The following is a 20,299-nucleotide window of genomic DNA, read 5'->3' on the forward strand; positions in this document are numbered from 1 at the left end:
AGCTCGGTTATGCAATATAACATATATAAAGATCGCCAAACATTTTTTTTATAGACATGCAATAGGTAAAAACGTAGCCCTGTATACAAGATGGGGACGGCTAGGGTAACATCATAGGTCTGACATTGAATTATAATGATTAGGTCTATATTTGTGAGGTTTCTTGAGAAACTTAAAATAATCATAAAAATTCTGACCACGCCGGAATTATTTTAATGGTCACCTGACATTTTTCCCCACAGGGAAACATGGAGGTTTTACCTCAGGTTGTAGGTGTTGTAGAGCCCTAGGCTTATGGAATGTTTTGATAACATACATTCCTGATATCTTGTCCTGACATTTAATATGCATTTATGCAGCAAATTAAAATTACAGTATAGAATTTCTGTCTTTGAATTTTTTTTTTTTAATCTGAAAAGCATTGTTTAAAGATACATTGCTGTAAAAAGTATACAAACTAATAGAAATGCTCTCTCCTCACTGAAGTCTTACCTAACCCTCGTAATGCCAGGATCTTACCTTCTTCCTCTGGATCATGAGCCTCTCATGGGGTTATCCACCCAACTCTCTGTATAGAAACTCCCTTTGCTGGATCCTGTAATATCTAGCAGTCAGTATTTAGTTATAGAGGACTGTCTGATCATTGCCCCTCTCCATGCAGGACAAAAACAGGATTTTCAGTCTGGTCAGATATGGTCTCTTAATTATTTTGGAATGCCAATAAAGTTTGGAATTTGTACATTAACCCCTAAGGACCAGACCCATTTTTTAAAATCTGACATGTGTCACTTTATGTGGTAATAACTTGGAAATGCTTTGATGTATCCAAGTGATTCTGAGATTGTTTTCTTGTGACATATTGTACTTTATCTTAGTGGAAAAATTTGGTCGATAAATTAATTGCTTATTTGCAAAAATCAAAAATTTTTAGAAAATTTGCAAAAATTTTGATTTTTCTAATTTTAAATTTATCTGCTTGTAAAACAGATAGTAATACCATACAAAAAAAAGTAACTATTTCACATATTCCATACGTCTACTTTATGTTGCCATCATGTTTTGAACGTCCTTTTATTTTTCTAGGACGTTACAAGGCTTAGAACTTTAGCAGAAATTTCTCACATTTTCAAGAAAATTTCAAAAGGGTATATTTTCAGGGACGAGTTCAGTTCTGAAGTGGCTTTGAGGAGCCTATATATTAGAAACCCCCCCATAAAATCACCCAATTTTGAAAACGGCACCCCTCAAAGTATTCAAAACAGCATTCAGAAAGTGTTTTAACCCTTTAGGCGTTTCACAGGAATCAAAGCAAATTAGAGGTGAAATGTATAAATTTCATTTTTTTTTTGCCAAAATTAATTTGTAAAACATTTTTTTTCTGTAACACAGAATGTTTTACCCAAGAAATGCAACTCAATATTTATTGCCCAGATTCTGCAGTTTTTATAAACATCCCACATGTGGCCCTAGTGTCCTAATGGACTGAAACACAGGCCTCAGAAGCAAAGGAGCACCTAGAGGATTTTGGGCCCTCCTTTTTATAAGAATATATTTTAGGCACCATGTCAGGTTTGAAGAGGTCTTGTGGTGCCAAAACAGTGGAAACCCCCCCATAAGTGACCCTATTTTGGAAACTACACCCCTCAGAGAATTTATCTAGGGGTATAGTTAGCATTTTGACACAACAGATATTTTGCTAAATTTATTTGAATTAGTTTGTGAAAATGAAAATCTACTTTTTTTTCTGGAAAAGTATAGAATTTTCTAATTTTTGCAAGGAATAAAAAAGAAAAAGCACCCCAAAATTTGTAAAGCAATTTCTCACGATTACGGAAATACCCGATATGTGGTAATAAACTGCTGTTAGGACCCACGGCAGGGCTCAGAAGGGAAGGAGCACCATTTGGATTTTGGAGCGCAGATTTTACTGGAATGGTTTTCTGTGCCATGTCGCGTTTGCAATGCACTGGAGGGACCTAAACAGTGGAAACGCCCCAACAGTGAACCCATTTTGGAAACTACACCCCGCAAGGAATTTATCTAGTGGTATAGTTAGCATTTTGACCCAACAGGTTTTTTGATGAATTTATTGTAATTAGTCTGTGAAGATGAAAATCTACTTATTTTCTGAAGAAACATAGAATTTTCTAATTATTACAAGGAATAAAGAAGAAAAAGCACCTCAACATTTGTAAAGCAATTTCCCCGATTACAGGAATACCCCATATGTGGTAATAAACTGCTGTTTAGACCCACGGCAGGACTCCGGAGTGAAATTTGGATTTTGCAGTGCAGATTTTGCTGAATTGGTTTCTGGGGGCCATGTCGCATTTGCAGAGCCCCTGAAGTACCAGTACAGTAGAAATTCCCCAGGTGTGATCCCAATTTGGAGACTATACCCCTCAAAGAATTAAATTAGAGGTGAAGTGAGCATTTTGATCCCTCAGGTGTTGTATAGATTTTATTAGAATCGGGACGTGAAAATGAAAAAATATTTTTTTTCCCAATAATATGTCGTTTTAGCTCATAATTTTTAATTTCCACAAGGAATACAGGAGAAAAGACACCCCAAAATGTGTTACACAATTCCTCCTGAGTAAGGAAATACCCCATATGTGGTTGTAAACTGCTATTTGGACACACGGCAAGGGTCTAAAGGGAAAAAGAGCAATTTCGTTTTTGGGGTGGAGATTTTACAAAATTGGTTTTTGACTCTATATTGCATTGCACTGAGGTACGAAAAGATTCAGTAAAACCTTTATTTAAATCCCTGCTCACTGTGGGCTTATAAGTCTGATGGTCTTACTCAACGATTAACCGCCTTACCTGTGCACACAGACATAGCTGTCAATCACTGCATAGGACCGCCCACCCGACTCGTAAGCACAGAAAAAGCAGACATTTAAATGAATAAATTGAAAGTCATATTTAAAAAGAAGTTGTCCGGTTTCAGTAATTTAATGTTATTTTTTGTATAATTAAAAGTTATACATTTTTTCAATAGACTTTCTGAATTTATACCTCACGGTTTTCAAGATCTCTGCTTGCTGTTATTAAGTAGGAACATCCATCGTTTACTACCAGTGAATACAATTCTGTCCATGGTCATGTGATGAACACAGGTGCTGGGATCGTTAGAAGATACAGAGCTTTGATACACCTACTGTAACTGTAACGATCCCAGCACCTGTGTGTCCATCACATGATCATGGACAGAATTGTATCCACTGCAAATAGTTGAACACAAACACTGAAACAGACAATTTATGTAAAAAGGATTTCATTTAATGTCACATGTATCCGTACAGCAAGCATAATGATATCTGAAACAGAAAACCCCCACATCATTTATGGCAGAAACCATTCAAGTATGGCAGAATAAAATCTATTTTACATAGGAATTAATAAACTAAACACAGAAAAATAATGGCACAAAAAGAACCTAAGTTTTTCAGTAGTACTGTACATACATGTAAACATTTTCCCTATTTATAACACATGTAAAATATTACATTTTAGACTTTGGGAGACATAAAAAACAAAGGAATATTGCAGAAAGGAAAAGTGGCTTTGGCTCTTATCGATTATATAAATGCTTCCAGTACATCAGCAGCAAGTGGATGGGGGGACCCAGTGGCCTTCAGGAAGTATGAAATGTACATTGTTCTAGTATTAATGTAATAATTGTTGGCCACTAGATGGTGCACGATCAGATTATTGTCTCTTTGGGGGTCAGTAGCATGGTCTTATACAACAAACTAAAAAAAAAAACATTTGCTAGGCTGCTTTCCAAATATTTCAACATTCTCTTCAGGTTGAAGCTTCTGGTTAAAGAGGCTCTGTCACCACATTATAAGTGTCCTATCTCCTACATAAGGAGATCGGCGCTATAATGTAGGTGACAGCAGTGCTTTTTATTTAAAAAACTATCTATTTTCACCACTTTATTAGCGATTTTAGATTTATGCTAATTAGCTTCTTAATGCCCAAGTGGGCGTATTTTTACTTTAGACCAAGTGGGCGTTGTACAGAGGAGTGTATGACGCTGACCAATCAGCATCATGCACTCCTCTCCATTCATTTACTCAGCGCATAGGGATCCTGCTAGATCCTTACGTGCTGTCTTATACTGACACATTAACATTACTGAAGTGTTTAGACAGTGAATAGACATTCCACGGGATGTCTATGCTCAATCCCGGCACTTCGTTACTCTGTCTGTGGTAGTTACAGCAGAGGAAGCGTGATCTCGTGTAACCTGTCATTTACAGCGAGATCTCGCGAGATCACGCTTCCTCTGCTGTAACTACCACAGACAGAGTAACGAAGTGCTGAGAGATCCCGTGGAATGTCTATTCACTGTCTAAACACTTCAGTATTGTTAATGTGTTAGTATAAGACAGAACATAAGGATCTAGCAGGATCCCTATGCGCTGAGTAAATGAATGGAGAGGAGTGCATGACGCTGATTGGTCAGCGTCATACACTCCCCTGTACAACGCCCACTTGGTCTAAAGTAAAAACACGCCCAGTTGGGCATTAAGCAATGCATTAGCATAAATCTAAAATCTCTAATAAAGTGGTAAAAATAGATCGTTTTATTAAATAAAAAGCACTGCAGTCACCTATATTATAGCGCCGATCTCCTTATGTAGGAGATAGGGCACTTATAATGTGGGGACAGAGACTCTTTAAGCAAATATCTGTTCTACAACCCAGGTACAGCTGAAGAAGTCCTTCTTTGTAAGGAAATGACTGGTGTGTAGGGTAGCTGGTGTTAACTGTAGTCACATCTAATTGCCCTTTCACGTTATTACGGTCTTACAGGAAGCCTACACCATCAGACGACTTTATTATATTTTCCCCTTTAGATTTTCTGTGTTTCTCAACTACAAAACATCTACATAAGCCCCTGTTTACACTAGTGGTTTTCTCTATGTAATTCTGTCCATGTTTATAGAAAAATATACGGAAATGCTTGGATCAATTAGCCTTTGTTCCGTCAATTTAGTTGTTTTTAGTTGGCAGATAGTATAACCTGCTGTGATATACTACCTAGTTACAAGAATAATATAATAGGGACTTCCACTAGGGTCTATTGTGCCTTCCGTCTCCATCCATTAGAAGTTTTTACTCTACTGTGGACAGAGCCTTAGTACATGTTATATTGTGTCATTTATGCTGACTTAATGCCGGGTCTTCATGGTCTTGCCTTGAGCGCCATTTTGCCCTTTTTCTACATCGACCACCAATGTTGAAGCTATAATGGCATCATACAACCAAAATCAAAAGTTTAAGAGAAAAGGTAAAAAATAAAACGCTTTTAGCTAAATAAAAAGATTAAGAAAGCTGCACCCATCCTTCATTGGCACGATCGTCTGTTGATCTTTAGGATTTTTTTTTTTTTTTTTAAATAAATTAATTTGAAAAATAAAAACAAGTTTTGCTCTTTGTTCCCCACAATGTAACCCCCCACTTCCACCTAGATACATGGTTCAGTGTAGAGAGAACCTTGCTTGTAAGTCTCCATTTTCTTCTAGTTTTTGAAAGAGCATCAGGCTGCGCAGTCTGGACTCTCGCTTTCCTTCCTTCCAAAGGATGATTAGGTGATCGGCCGAACACGTCACCAGGCCGTGATCTTGAAAATGCAGAAACATCTGGATAAAAGAGTACAAGAAGGCGGAAACAATAAGAAAGATGAACAGCGGAAACAGTAGTAAATCTAGGCCGGAAAACATGAGAGCGGGAAGAAATACACAAAATCTAGTGGAAAAAATAACGGAACCCATGAACAGAAAACCAACGCTGATGTGAACACGGCCTTAAGCAAACGTCTCCTGATCACAGCACAGAGCCAGATGGCTAAGCCCATTATTGTGGAAAGAAAATACAAGAAAAAAAATACAGTATTCATGATTGTCATTATAACATAGTGAATGATTTTCAAAAATGTCTTCATTACAATGTGAGAACATGAGCTGTATACACTGATAGCAGAAATCGCCTGAACATTGACATTAGGCGGATCACCGTGTGTTCAGTTCTGATGGAAAAATTTGATCATCAGCACTTGGGCTCATTTCAACGGATTTATTTCTAACCCCACAAAGCTTTATTAGGTAGAGTTGACAATCAGAGGGATAAGCCCATAAAATGGTAAGATAATGCGGCAAAAGTCATTTTTCCATGGTTTAGAACAAAAAAAGAGAGAATGTTGGTTTTCACCTCTCTAGGGGTCAATGATGGGCAGATGACTCACCAATATGAGCCCACGTTTGATGCTAGATGTAGGTGTCATGTTTATTTTGTAAGTGACAACTATGAGGGTGGAATGTTGGTTCTAGTTCACACAACCTTTTTGTGCAGCACTTGTAAAACTGTAGCCTCCAGACAGCGTCACCTATAAGTCACATTTTTTCCTTCTGGATTTTAATGATGAAAATAGATCATCATCAGTATGTGAGATGTGCGGAGAGGTGCATGTGGTCGCTATTCATATACATACAGCGCACACTGTGAAAGTCTACGATGGTACCTGCGGATATGAACAAGAAACAGTATCTAATTGGTGCTCTTACTTAAATGGGTCTGCCTGGTGACCGATTTCCTTTAACTACAATTAATAAAAATGAGGACATTATATCTTGGATTTTTTTCTGAAAGTCTAACATTCCATATGGCGACATTTCCCCGAATTGGCAACATCGGCCTTCACCTGTACAGAAGAAGAATGCCCGATGAGATCCCCAAGCGGCTCCAGCGAAGCTATAATTCCAGTATCTACAGGTCTCTTCACTGTATGATTAGATTGTTTACCCGATTTCCCAAATCCCCACATACTGAAGAAGCCTAATGTGAGGAAAACATTAAAAGACAAGTTCAATTGTTACTTATCAAACTCTGGGTCTATGGGAGATATGTATTTCAGTAATCAACTATTTCAGACTTTTAAGAGAAATTCTGGCCAGATATTTCAACACATCGGATAATCTAATTTGGCAACTATATGAAAGCTGTGCACGGATTAACTGCTCTACAGATTTAGCCAATTAATACACAGCTACAATCACTGCATTCATACGATTTTCAGATTCTCAATAGGAACATTCATTGTTTACTTCCAGCAAATATAGATCAGTCCTGGTCATGTGATGGACACACAGGTGCACGGCTCGTTACAGTACAGTTATCAGAGCTCTGTCTTATAAAGAGACTAGCACCTGTGTGACCATCACATGACCAGGATCACATGACCAGGACAAATATTTATCCAAAAGGAAGCAAATAAAATGTGGTTCAGATTGAATAACAACAAGCAGAGATCTTGAAAACTGTGGAATTGATAAAGTATATGGGAAAATTTTATAACTTTTCATTATGCAAAGAATAAAGTTTAGTTACTAAAACCCGAATACTCCTTTATTACATTTAACCAAATTCTTTCTCTACCGGATAACTATAGCTTGCCCTGTGGTTAGATGCAGACGATAGTGAAGCGATCCATATGCTGTGCATAATTTACCTGCGGGAACAGACTCAGCCTGAAATTGTGGTTTAGACCTTAATTCCCAAATGCGAACGCTGCCATCTTCTGAGCAAGACACCAACTGTCTGCAAGACATAAAACGTCCACAACATTAAGGTAATTGATAAATTGAATGTTCGTGAATACAAAGCCCAACATTCTCTTTAAATCGCTCGTCATTCATCATGCTATGTAAGTCACATTTACAAAGACGCTTAGAAAAGTTAAACCCAGGACTTAAAGTTAATTTTGTCTATTAGAAAGACTGCCACCTTTCTAAATGTTCTATATGAGAAAACTCCATTCGGCAAATTCTCACAAACGGAATATCTTATATTCACAATTCTGGGCAAGACAAATGGTCTAGAGCTTCTTTCCAGTTCTTGATGAAGTCGACCATGCCTCCTGAGCATCCCATATTCAATGAGGTAGTCCCAGAGATGCAGTGCTTCTGTCTCAGCATAATAGATCTATCACAGACTGGATCAGTCAGGAAAACTGATAGATACAAGTCAAGAAGAAACAAGCGCGGAGGAGCGAATTTGTAACTACCTACTTGTGGCAGAAGTGTGGAAACGGTAAATGTTCCGCTGACTGGGGGAAGGGAGGCGTTGTAGTTCACACTGTGGCATGCGATGTGTGCCAAGGAGGCATTTACTGGTGAATTTCCGGCATTACCATGGTTTGGGCGTTGAGGTCCAGAAGGTAAGGTTTGAGAAGCCCTGGCCTAAAGTTCACGTTGTTCAATCAAAGGTAACACTATCGTATCACACAATAGATGTATAACCCATTACCACACTGTGAAAACAAAGTCACAAACTAGAATTGCTACCTGTTTGGAAGAGTCGCCATGTGTTGAATATCAGAGTCATGGGCATTCTTCAGATAAGCAATGACTCGCTTTGTCTGCAGGTTGTACACGTAAATACTTCTACACACGGCCACAAAGACACACTGGGAAAAAAAAAGAATAATGAGGAGGAAAATACCTCCATTCGTGGCAGAATATAAAATACAGATAATCCCAATGAGCTATTTTTATAACTATCTTTTTTATAACAGCAATGAATGTTCAGCGATGTATAGAAATGTTGCTTACTGGGAAGGTCAGACATGACATATCAGAAGATCACTTTCTAGAAAAACCATTAGTTACTAGAAGTATTCCTCAATAACCCCTTGGTGCGCCATGACTAACTCCCGCACCCTGAAGTTCATTTTTATCACAGTGTATGCACAGGCACTGCCACTGTGCCCACTCAATCATTGTGGGAGGGCCCCTCATGCCCGCCGGTAAAGCCTTATATGTGTCAATCAAAAATGTCCACATATTTAACCACATCACAGTGAATACATAGATAGAAGACAAAGGAAGCCCTGAAGAACCCCCATTACTTATTTTCCTTGTTTTTCCAAAAATGTAAGAACTGGCAGACTTAAGCAAGATGTTAAAGGGGTTTTCAAAAGATTAAATGTTATCACCTATCCTGTGGTTAGGGGTTAACTGACGCTCCATTTATTCGGAGGAATGGGACCCCCGTTCTCGTGATCGGTGGGGGTCCCAGAAGTCAGACCTCAACCGATTATCATGTTATCACATATCCTGTGGTTAGGGGTTAACATTTCACCCCTTTAAAGAGCACTGCTTTTCCTGTAAACTATAAGGCTATGTTCAAACAGATTCCGTACTGAAAATCCACAGCAAACAGCAAAGCAATGCAAGAGAGCGGGGTTATCAATGCAAGGGAGCGGGGTTATCAATGCAAGGGAGCGGGGTTATCAATGCAAGAGAGCGGGGTTATCAATTCAAGAGAGCGGGGTTATCAATGCAAGAGAGCGGGGTTATCAATGCAAGAGAGCGGGGTTATCAATGCAAGAGAGCGGGGTTATCAATGCAAGAGAGCGGGGTTATCAATGTAAGAGAGCGGGGTTATCAATGCAAGAGAGCGGGGTTATCAATGCAAGAGAGCGGGGTCATCAATGCAAGAGAGCGGGGTCATCAATGCAAGAGAGCGGGGTCATCAATGCAAGAGAGCGGGGTTATCAATGCAAGAGAGCGGGGTTATCAATGCAAGAGAGCGGGGTTATCAATGCAAGAGTGCGGGGTTATCAATGCAAGAGTGCGGGGTTATCAATGCAAGAGTGCGGGGTTATCAATGCAAGAGAGCGGGGTTATCAATGCAAGAGAGCGGGGTTATCAATGCAAGAGAGCGGGGTTATCAATGCAAGAGAGCGGGGTTATCAATGCAAGAGAGCGGGGTTATCAATGCAAGAGAGCGGGGTTATCAATGCAAGAGAGCGGGGTTATCAATGCAAGAGAGCGGGGTTATCAATGCAAGAGAGCGGGGTTATCAATGCAAGAGAGTGGGGTTATCAATGCAAGAGAGCGGGGTTATCAATGCAAGAGAGCGGGGTTATCAATGCGAGAGAGTGGGGTTATCAACGCAAGAGAGCGGGGTTATCAAATCTGCAGCATGCTCTATTCTGCTGCAGCGACGTGGCCGATTTAGGTGCTGTTTTTACCCTTGGCATTAAAAAGGGTGAAATTTGCAATCTAATCCGTGTCAAATTCCACATGGGTATGATGCAGTTTTTTGTGCTGCAAACCGCTCCATGTGAACATAGCCTAAAAGGAAGAGTGTACAATACAGTGTAGAAACATTGTCTGTAGGTTACTCACCTCCCGATCTGATGCAATGCACTGGATTGAGATCTCATCTTGCAGTGGTAGTAATTTATTCTCTGGAGAAACATCTTGTGGTGAAGCAGCGTGAGAAAGATTCTTTTCAAAAGCTTGAAGTGACCAGTCTAATGCGTCCCACACGATTAATTCCCCGGCATGGGAGCCGCTAACAAACGTTAACTCTAAAATGTGCGGGAAACACATCCATTATATTCATCAGAATGTTCAGAAGAAGGGGCAACAAACCATCCATAATTATATATACAGGAGCATCACACAAAGGACGAGCAGCAATCCCTACTAATCTTGGCTTCTTTTTTAAAGCTTAGAAACACTAAAAAATACAAAAATTCAGCATCCTGCTAAGAGTCTTTACAGACCAAAATATTCTTACTACGGTCACAATTGACACAATTGTCAATTTCTATTCAGCTCATTCAAAACAGTTAAAGCTTATTAGTGCAGATATTAAAATGTACTGAATTTAATATAGTTTATTAAGTGTTATCTGCCATTGACTGCCTTGAGACACCTCAATAGTGCTGATCTTGACACATGAGATCGTGCACTTCATAGCAATTATAGGAGATGGACAATAACTTCAACAGCTCTCCCATTCTGCTCCATGTCGGCTGTCTACAATCTTCTTTTTGCTATAGTCAATGGGAAAGTGGCTTATCTTGTTTCAGGCAGTATGTTAAGGCCCTTGTACACTGACCAATTTTGGGGCACACGAGCGTTCACAGAACGCTTGTTCCCGATCATTGCTCTGTGTAAACAGGGCAGCGATCACCCGATGAATGAGCAAACACTCGTTCATCGGCTGATTGTTTAGTTTATGCAGCATTAAAAAAAGATTATCATTGTCGGCAGCAGATCAGAGCTTAATTGTGAGATCTGAGGTCTTTTTTTTTATCTTCAATTAGAGAGTTTGGTGACCAATCTCTCTAACCCTCAGTATTTGGAAATTGTGGATTTTAGATTCCTTGAGTTTGTCCGTGCTGATATGGCGGTCAAAGGTCGTCTTTCTGGATTATACAGAATTTGAATGGGAATAATCATATGTGTCAATGGGGTTCCTGGGTAGATCCAAATGCAACTGTGAATTACCACTGGTATTTCAATAGACTGGGGTCAGTTTTCTAGAATATAAAAGTTTGTGCTTATAATTGTTCTAACAGAACCACTCAATGGTTAATATTAAACAGACTACACTATTGACCTAGCAGATTGGCACTAATGGGTCTTAGATCTACCTCGGAATGCCCAAAGTGCTTTTCTAGAATTGCAAATCTTAACACTTGTATTGGAGGTGCCCAAAGCGGTGGCGCTACTGGGTAAAGATCATGAATGAGATTAACCGTATATATGGGTAAAAAAATCTCTATGGACTTCAAATTGTTTATTCTTGGTGATACAAGCGGTATCAAGGTTTGTGGCAATGACAAAATAGCGGCTCTTAAATTGGTAATTCTAACTGGGGTGGTGTTAATCCAATATTGTATGTCTGCAAATCCCTCCCATGCTTTGTTGGGAGAATCGGGGATCTGGCAATATGGGATTTGAAAGGAATATTTAGCTTTGAGGAACCAACTAGTTAAATGTTATCAGATATGGGATAAATAGAGGTGGGCATGGGCGTCTCAATGCCGAGAGAAGTTATAAACTGCCCAAGTTAAACTGATTGATTGAGGTTTATTTTGCCTTTTATTTTCTCCTCTCCCAGTCTACTGGAGGATAGGAATTGCTTTGCTTATACTTTGCTGGAATTTTTAAAGATGTAGGTTATATGTTTTTATAAAAATTATTAATTTATTATATGTAAAAAAAAAGTAAACAGGGAGACGTGCTGTTGATATGATAGAAATGTATGACGACACGCGATCGTAGTAACCGGCCGGCCATGCCCGTAATTATGGGTCGTAATTACGGGCACGGTCGTGTGCATGAAGCCTTAGCCCTATCGTTCCAGTATTTAGCCCGCCGCATGTCCAGTATTGAAGCTTATTCCCTATTCAAGCAAGAAAAAAAAAAAAAAAGTATTTTTTACCTTGAGCGTAGCCTGTTCTGCCGACATCTAGTGGTGAAAGTGAAAACTACCATATTCTTTTAATTTACTTTTACACGAATAGACACCACAAAACAAATTTAAATACCGCATAAAAATTGTTTTCACAAAAAATATTTGAAAAATTTAACATTTATTTGATAAAGATGTCCCGTTAATTGCATCTAATCTAGGTCTCCTTGTGATATAAAGTATACATTTAACTGAAGCGGATACTTTGAGACTTTGGAAATGCCAGGCAAAACTTTACTATTAGTCACTAATCACAATAATATCCTGTCACGGTTACTCTATATTACCTGAAAGATTTTACAATGTAAATGCTCTCGTACGTTAATGGTTCTTGCATAAAATTGATGTTTTATTAGCGCATAAATGTTTGCATAATATATTAATGTACTGTACTTGAACAGATAAATATTATTCCACGCCGGCTCTAGCTGATGAAGTCATTATTGCACAAATAGATTTTGGTTGACTATAAGTCAGTTCACACAGAGTTTTTTTGAGGCCTCCCTAAAACGGGTAAATATCCCATATCTTTGCTGAATGTGGATCTTAAAATATACTCTATGAGCCTGTCGAAAAGACTGAATCAGCACCGTCCATCTTTGATTCATCCTGACCAAGTGGGCTTTGTCTCGGTATACATCACGCACAAACCCACCATATCCCGCTTATGATACTTTCTCTAGTTGCCGAAAAGGCGTTTGGCAGAAATGCTTGGCTCTTCCTCTTCTCCACTTTACAGCAAACAGGCATTGGCCCTTCCTTCACAGTAAAAATGGCAGCACTTTACCACATTCTTACTGATAAATTAAAGATCATCTGGGGAATCACCATTGAAGATCAAGAATATAAATGCTCATCTTTTACCAATGACCTCCTGGTGTAGATCACAAATCCACATCTCTCGCTTCCCTCCTTGATGTCGGAGCTATCTCAGTTTGGATGGAGGTCCAATTTTAAAATGAATTTTTAGTAAGCCCTTAACGTTTCCCTCCTTCTGTACTCATTCCCATTTGTATGGCCACACACACGCATCACTTATCGAAGCATCAACATATTATGTGATCTCTCCCAGCTCTTCTCCCCTTAATCTTCCGCTTCATAAGACAGACTCCTTGCTCAGAATAATCAATATCATCAAAATGACTGTGCTCCCCGGGTTGTAGTACACCGTCCCCATCTGTATCTCATCTTACTGCGGACTCCGGATCCAGCGCCGCTTCAGCACATGCATTTGGTCCTCCGGTTGCCCTAGAATGCATATAGTTCCTTTTTCAAATCACTGATAACCCCTCTTTCCCAAAAGGGGTGCTTCCAATCCTCCCTCTTAGGGGACCTAAAGCCAAGCACTCTGCCATTCATCATGTCATCACGGTCATGGCCATGCACCCACATTTAAACCTTCTTTCAGTCCGACTCCCTACTGCTCGTGACCAATTTACATGCACCCACCTTCAACAGTTTTATTGGCCAATCAAATGCTCCACCAATCTCCACCACACCCTAATGATTTTTGAGCACATGTGCCCTTTGTCGACATGTCCCTCACACATGATCTCTAGGATTTATGGTCGACTCCTATCAAACTGTTCCAAACAATTCCCTTCTCTCCAAGGGGCCTAGGAATCTATTTTGGGAAAACATTTTTCAGAGGCCCAATGGGCAAAATGTTTTGGTCTATCGCACAAAGCGGCTATTCCCACTAAAGCCCGAAAGTCTAGTTATAAAGTTTTAAACAAGATGGTCCCGAGTCCCAGCACTTCTTCCTAGATAGTTTCCTGACGTCCGTGACGTATTTTGACACCGTGGCACCATGACGCACATGTAGTGCAGCTGCCCTACCCTTCGCAACTTTAGGTCTTTGGTCCTTAAAAATATTTTTTAACAGACTGGTACTTATATTCCGAACACCACAGAGGCCCCTCTTATTTAAATTCCCTATGGCCCAATTCACATACGCAACACTCTGTCACTCACCACCTTCTACAGGCTACTAAAACGATCATCCCTCGCCGCTGAAAATCAACGGGCCTCCCGACTCTGAAGGAACGGCATGGACAGGTTGCTCTAAAACATTGCTTGAGGCCTCTAAATGATGCATCAACGTATGGTCTCCATGGATCTGTTTCCAGTCATCTTCCACATACCCACTTTACCAAGTTCATTATTACCCTGCTTGCCAGGTCACTTCCTTGGCTCACCCCGTGCTTCTCAGCTCGTTCTGGATATCCCAGGGAACGTCATTACCAATCTCCTAGCTAGAGCCGGTCCGGTCCCTCCATGGTACCCTTCCTCCTGTCCCTCTTTTTTTTCACCCCCCCCCCCACTTCTTTTTTTCCTTTCTCTCTAAATAGTTTTATTCCCACAAGTGGATCCTTTCTCGGCTTCATCACTACGAAACGGATTTGGAGGTCGTCCCTAGACATTTATCAATAGCTTCTGGAAAACTCTCAAGACTATAGATAACAGACTTTATAAAAAATTGCACTACAAAAAAAGTTGCCATTTGGATCTACCGGGGAGGAGACTCTGATAGTCAATTTTGCTTCTCCATTGTACATGATATGATTTATCTTCTTTAAATGGTTAAAATGAATAAATCTTTAAATACAAATTAAAAAAAAAACTACCAGAAAGGATATAAAATACATTTTAGTGTACATGATAAATGTTTTCTCAGCCGCTTACTTAGCTTAATAGTAACAGTTATGCCTGTATATTTCTGGGCAACTAAAGCTGAAGTTTACAAGTCAAATAAATCTAAATCTTTAGAAACGCATACAGCAAATATACCAGTTTCTTCAATTAGAAAGTCCAAAGCAGTTACCCTTCAATAGGACACAACATTCTTACCATTCACATTTGCAAGTGTCCGAATAATATCCTGGTGCGTAGAAAGGCATCGAACTTCAGAAATGTTCCACTTGTCAGACCCTGCAACTCCAGCGCCAAGATTAAAGATACCTTCAAGAGCAAAACAAGTATTAAAGAAGATACACCCAAAAAATGACAAATAATGGATTAACGGGGTGGTCTTATGAGGACAATCCCTGTCCACATATCTCTGCTCGGGACCCCCCATTACGAGTCGGTACAGGGAGCCGCTATAACGTGAATGGCCACTATGTCATACTATATTACTGGCTATATGAAGCTTTCCAGGCAAAATCAGAAATTTGCTGGTGGGGGGTGTCAGGAGCCGAACCTGCAGCAATCACCGTCTCCCAAATAAAAGGGGTTGCCTGTGATGAGACAACCCCTTTAAAGGAATAAGAAACATCAATTAAAACTGACGTACATTTAAAAACATAATACATAGTATTATGAAAGTTTACTCTGACACCTATGCATCAACCAAAACCTCACCATTGACAAATAGACTTACTCCTCCGTTGCCGCACTCTGATTTCCTGTCTAGTGAGGATTTTAAATGAGTGAATCAATCCAAAAAGGTTCTAAAAATGCTGTAACACAGCACAATGGCTCAGTGGTTAGCATGGTTGCAGCGCTGGGGTCCTGGGTTCAAATCCAACCAAAGATAACATCTGCATGGAGTTTGTATGTTCTCCCTGTGTTTGCGTGGGTTTCCTCCCACACCCCAAAAACATACCAATAGGGAACTTAGATTGTGTGCCCCAATGGGGACAGTAAGTGTGGACCTCTGTACAGCGCTGCGTAATATGTTGGCGCTATATAAGTAACTGAAATAAATAATAAATAAGTAAAACTCTTACAAGTTACTTAGTACTAAGAAGTAGGGACTCACGCAAATCTCTCCCGATTGCAGCAGCCACACAGTTCTTAGGCAGTTCAAGCAATGTTGTGATGCCTTAAAAAATAAACAGATCCATCTAAGAATTCTATTACAATATAAGAAAACAATGCAATACGTTTTCCAGCGGGTATTTCAGCCAACAACAGTATACCGGATTTTTCGGACTAGAAGACGCAGTTTTTAGCAAGAATAAATCTTGCTAAAAAGTCCCTGCGTCTTATAGTCCGCAGTCAAGGGACCCGGCGCCATGACCGCTTCATTACTTAACCACCCCTTCCGGACCCATGATGTGCCGGCACATCATGGAGCTGGAGGGGGTTGATGTATGGAGTGGGCTCACGCACTGAGCCCGCTCCATACACTGCAGCTGTCAGCTTCTGACACGCTGCTATAACGGCCAGGAACAGCAATTTCACTGTTCCTGGCAGTTTAAAGGGGTTGTGCCATAAAACACGTTTCCCCTATCCACAGGATGGGGATACATGTGTGATCGATAAGGAGAACGGGGACCGAAAGTTACCAAGAGCGCTGCATGAGAAGCTGTGACTTCCGCGCTCTGTGTCCGGCAGCTTCATAGAGATCAATGGGATTCTTCTGCGCATGCGTGAGCAGCTCTCTATTAATCTCTATGGAGCTGCGGAACAGATAAGCCGGACACAGAACCCGGAAGTCCAGGCTTCCCATGTAGCACTCTGGGTGACTTTCGCTCCCCTGTTCTCCTTACTGTGGGTCCCACATGTAGCCCCTATCCTGTGGATAGAGGATACATGTGTTCTATGGCAAACCCCTTTAACTAGTTAAATGCCGTGGTCAATAGCGACCGTGGCATTTATAGGAGTTTTTCTATGAAGGACATTTATGACATATCCACAGGATATGTGATAAATGTCAGGTAGATGCGGGTCCCACCTCTAGGACCCACACCTATCTCTAGAACGGGGCCCCCTAAACACCGTTCTAGCTTTCTGTGCTCTCCCGGCCTCTTGATTACATGTGGAGTTGCTGAAACAGCGTAACTCGCGGAGCTACGCTGTTTCCGTAACTCCCATAGAACTGAACAGTAGTTACGGAAAAAGCAGTTCTCGCATGCTACGCTGCTTCCGTAACTGCCATTCACTTCTATGGGAGTTAGGTAAACAGCGTAGCTCAGCGAGTTACGCTGTTTCAGTAACTCCACATGTAACCAAGTGGCCGCTGGTTCAAGTCCCCTAGGGGAACTAATAAAATGTGTAAAAAAAATAAAAAAAATATGTTAGATACATTTTTAGGAGTGTAAAAAAAAATACCGTTTCCCATTTTTCCCTAAGCACAATGTAAAAAAAAAATAATAATTTCGTCCCGCAACAAAATAGGCCCTCACACCGCTCAATCGATAAAAAAATATAAAAAAGTTTTGGCTCTCAGAATGTGGTGAAAGAGAATAAATTATTTTTTAACAAATAATTTTTTTCCTATGTTCTGTTGTCTAAAACCTGGGTGCGTCTTATGGTCAGGTGCGCCGTATAGTCCGAAAAATACGGTAAAGAAAAATTAAAAAAAACACCAACAAAAATACAGAGATTCATATATCAGGTCACTGTAAGATTAGGAAAATATATGATGCAGTAAAGCGGTTTGATAAAACAATCGCCATCATTTTAACCCTGCATTTACAGAGAAAATCAATGTATTCACTAATAAGTTGCTATTTATTTCCACACACATTAGAACTGTGTCTATTCTTATTGCACAAATCTTTGTTCATGTGGCGTCATTTGGAGGCTGAAAAAAAAAACAAGACATAATACACACCAAAAACAACGGCGTGTTTACCCATTGAAGTGAATAGAAAGCTATAGGCAGACATTTTTTAGTGCATATTTTGGCGCCTAAAACGCACCAAAACACATGTAAAAATAATGCAGTGTAAACAGGGCCTTAAGCCACATTTACACATGGGATAATTTGATGCGGAAAATCGACATCAAAATAACGGATGGAATCAGGTAAAATCCACACTTAATATGGAGTGTTTTTTTTACTGCGTATTAAAATGCGGTTTTACATTTTGATGCTAAACAGGTGAGTATTTTATGCTGCCTACTTTGGTGCAGTCTTTTTTGTATAAAAATTCTGCAATGTGTAGATGACATTACATGAAGCCTCATTTACTTTGTTAGCACTGTATTATTCTACAGATTTGGCGTAGAAAACCAGCATGGCAAATCCGCAGAAAATATGCATGGTGTACATGTGGCCTTAGGATTATGAAGGCCAACAGCCATTTGTCTGACTCACCTCCATCAGAAAAGGAGCCAGTCTCCCCCAGGACCTTAAAATCACGACTCCATACACGGAGCTCTCCCCCTCCGGAGAGCCAGACATCTAAACTCTGAAGGACTGTTAATTTCTGAGGTAAATATTGCAAAGACCAATAAGAAAACCAATGGAAAGAAGACTTTTTATTTGCTCAGACATTTAGTGTACATGAGAGATGTGAATGTTATTTCTAATGTCTTATTTCTGCTGTACTCTATGGAGCACATTTCAAAACTAGTGCAAAGGAAAAGTGGAGTAGTTGCCCATAGCAACCAATCCGATCCCACCTTTTATTATGCAGAGGTGGCAAATTAAAAGCAGAAACCTGATTAGTTGCCATGGGCAACTACTCCACGTTTCCTTTTCACCGGTTTTGATAAATCTCCCCCCTTCATGACTTTACCGCCCACACTAACTTCAGCCTGATCTTAAAGACGTTGGCAGAGATTTAAAATGGAGCAAACTGCGTCAAATTTACCAAAATGGCACACAAAGCATGATAAATTTGATGCAACTTACTATTTATGTAAACACTTTCTCTTATGCCTGCTGTACATACACGAATATTTAGCGCATAAAATAGGCGCAATTTTTATATGACTCCTGTTAACCTTGTCCCTTTTTTCTAGACACTTTAAACCTTGTGAGGGAAACGTAAAAAGTATCTAACACACTTAAAGTGTAGCTAAACGTATGACAAACTTCTAACATTTCATAGTGACATGTCCGAAATTTGTATTGGTGGGGTCCGAGCACGGAGACCCCCACCAATCTCTAGAACGAAGCAGCTGAAGCCCTCTTGTGAGCGCTCAGACGCTTCGTGTGTGTTCGGCTTTTTCCGGAAATAAATGTATCGTGTACGGACTCAATAGAAAGTCTATGAGCCCGTACTCCGATACATCGGCTTTCCGGAAAAAGCCGAACAGACACGAAGCGGCTGAACGCTCACACGAGTGCTTCAGCTGCTTCATTCTAGAGATTGGTGGGGGTCTCAGTGCTCGGATCCCCACCAACCCAAACTTCTGACAGGTCACTATGACATGTCAGAAGTTTGTCAAACGTTTAGCTCCACTTTAACACATTTGGTGTAGTCTTGTAAGGGCCATTAATAGGACTTCTGATAGTTCTCCTTTAACATAGTGTCAGTTTGCGGTCTCTGTTGCTAAGGAGGGTTTGACAGAATTTAAAATGCCCATACAATAAACCACAATAAACAGCGATTTACCCTTTAAACATATTTGTAAAGGAGAATCGTACTTTTAATAGATTATACATTAAAAAAATGACTTTATAATACCCATCATGTTTTGTTTCTCTTCTTTTTCCTCATGTCCAAACTGCAGCATGGAGGTAAATATTAGTGCGGTTTCTATGCTAGAATCAGACTCATTTTACATGGACGTCCCATCATGCGACCTAAACTTATAAAAACACGTTTACAATAGTGGAGGCCACATGACGTGATTTCCATGCAGAGTTACCCTATCTATGCTACCATGGCAACCCCAGAGCAAGCGGAAATGTTAAGAAATGAAAGAGGGGGGGGGGGGGGACAAAAGAAGCTGAACAGTATATTAGAGTCATTTTTTATAATCTCTTGGGTTACATTTTAAATTATCAGGTTATTTTTTAAGCCGGTGTGAGAACTACTAAACAAAGAGATAGACATGGGAGACCAATGTATATTATACAAATGCAGCAGCGCAGGATTTCATGTGCATTACGAGGGTAAAGATGTCGTAACTCCATAGATTTAACTACAGGTTAGTCCATGGATTAACAGCCACGATATCACCATGAATTATGTGAACTAAAAAAAATAAAAAATCTATAACCGATGACAAACTCTACTCTGCTATCCCTATGTAACTACTGTTCTTATCAAGGAGTATATGAAACATCTTCCAATATCATCTCTATGACATCCTGCGCATAGACTGG

General features: G+C 40.0%; 1 protein-coding gene across 1 annotated transcript in view; it reads right to left on the bottom strand.

The window, feature by feature from the left end:
- Window positions 1-4,663: 4,663 nt before the first annotated feature.
- The window catches only part of WDR41 (WD repeat domain 41), a 50,443-nt gene continuing 34,807 nt past the window's right edge, over window positions 4,664-20,299 (bottom strand). The window contains exons 6-13 of the mRNA XM_075838660.1: window positions 18,338-18,449; window positions 16,052-16,114; window positions 15,139-15,249; window positions 10,206-10,390; window positions 8,358-8,479; window positions 7,523-7,611; window positions 6,716-6,849; window positions 4,664-5,657 (exon numbers count right to left, since the gene is read on the bottom strand). Of these exons, the coding sequence (XP_075694775.1) occupies window positions 5,496-5,657; window positions 6,716-6,849; window positions 7,523-7,611; window positions 8,358-8,479; window positions 10,206-10,390; window positions 15,139-15,249; window positions 16,052-16,114; window positions 18,338-18,449 (978 nt within the window). The 3' untranslated portion in view covers window positions 4,664-5,495. The remainder of the gene's footprint in view (window positions 5,658-6,715; window positions 6,850-7,522; window positions 7,612-8,357; window positions 8,480-10,205; window positions 10,391-15,138; window positions 15,250-16,051; window positions 16,115-18,337; window positions 18,450-20,299) is intronic.

This window comes from Rhinoderma darwinii, chromosome 1 (genome assembly GCF_050947455.1).
Source record: "Rhinoderma darwinii isolate aRhiDar2 chromosome 1, aRhiDar2.hap1, whole genome shotgun sequence".
NCBI classification, from domain to species: Eukaryota; Metazoa; Chordata; class Amphibia; order Anura; family Rhinodermatidae; genus Rhinoderma; species Rhinoderma darwinii.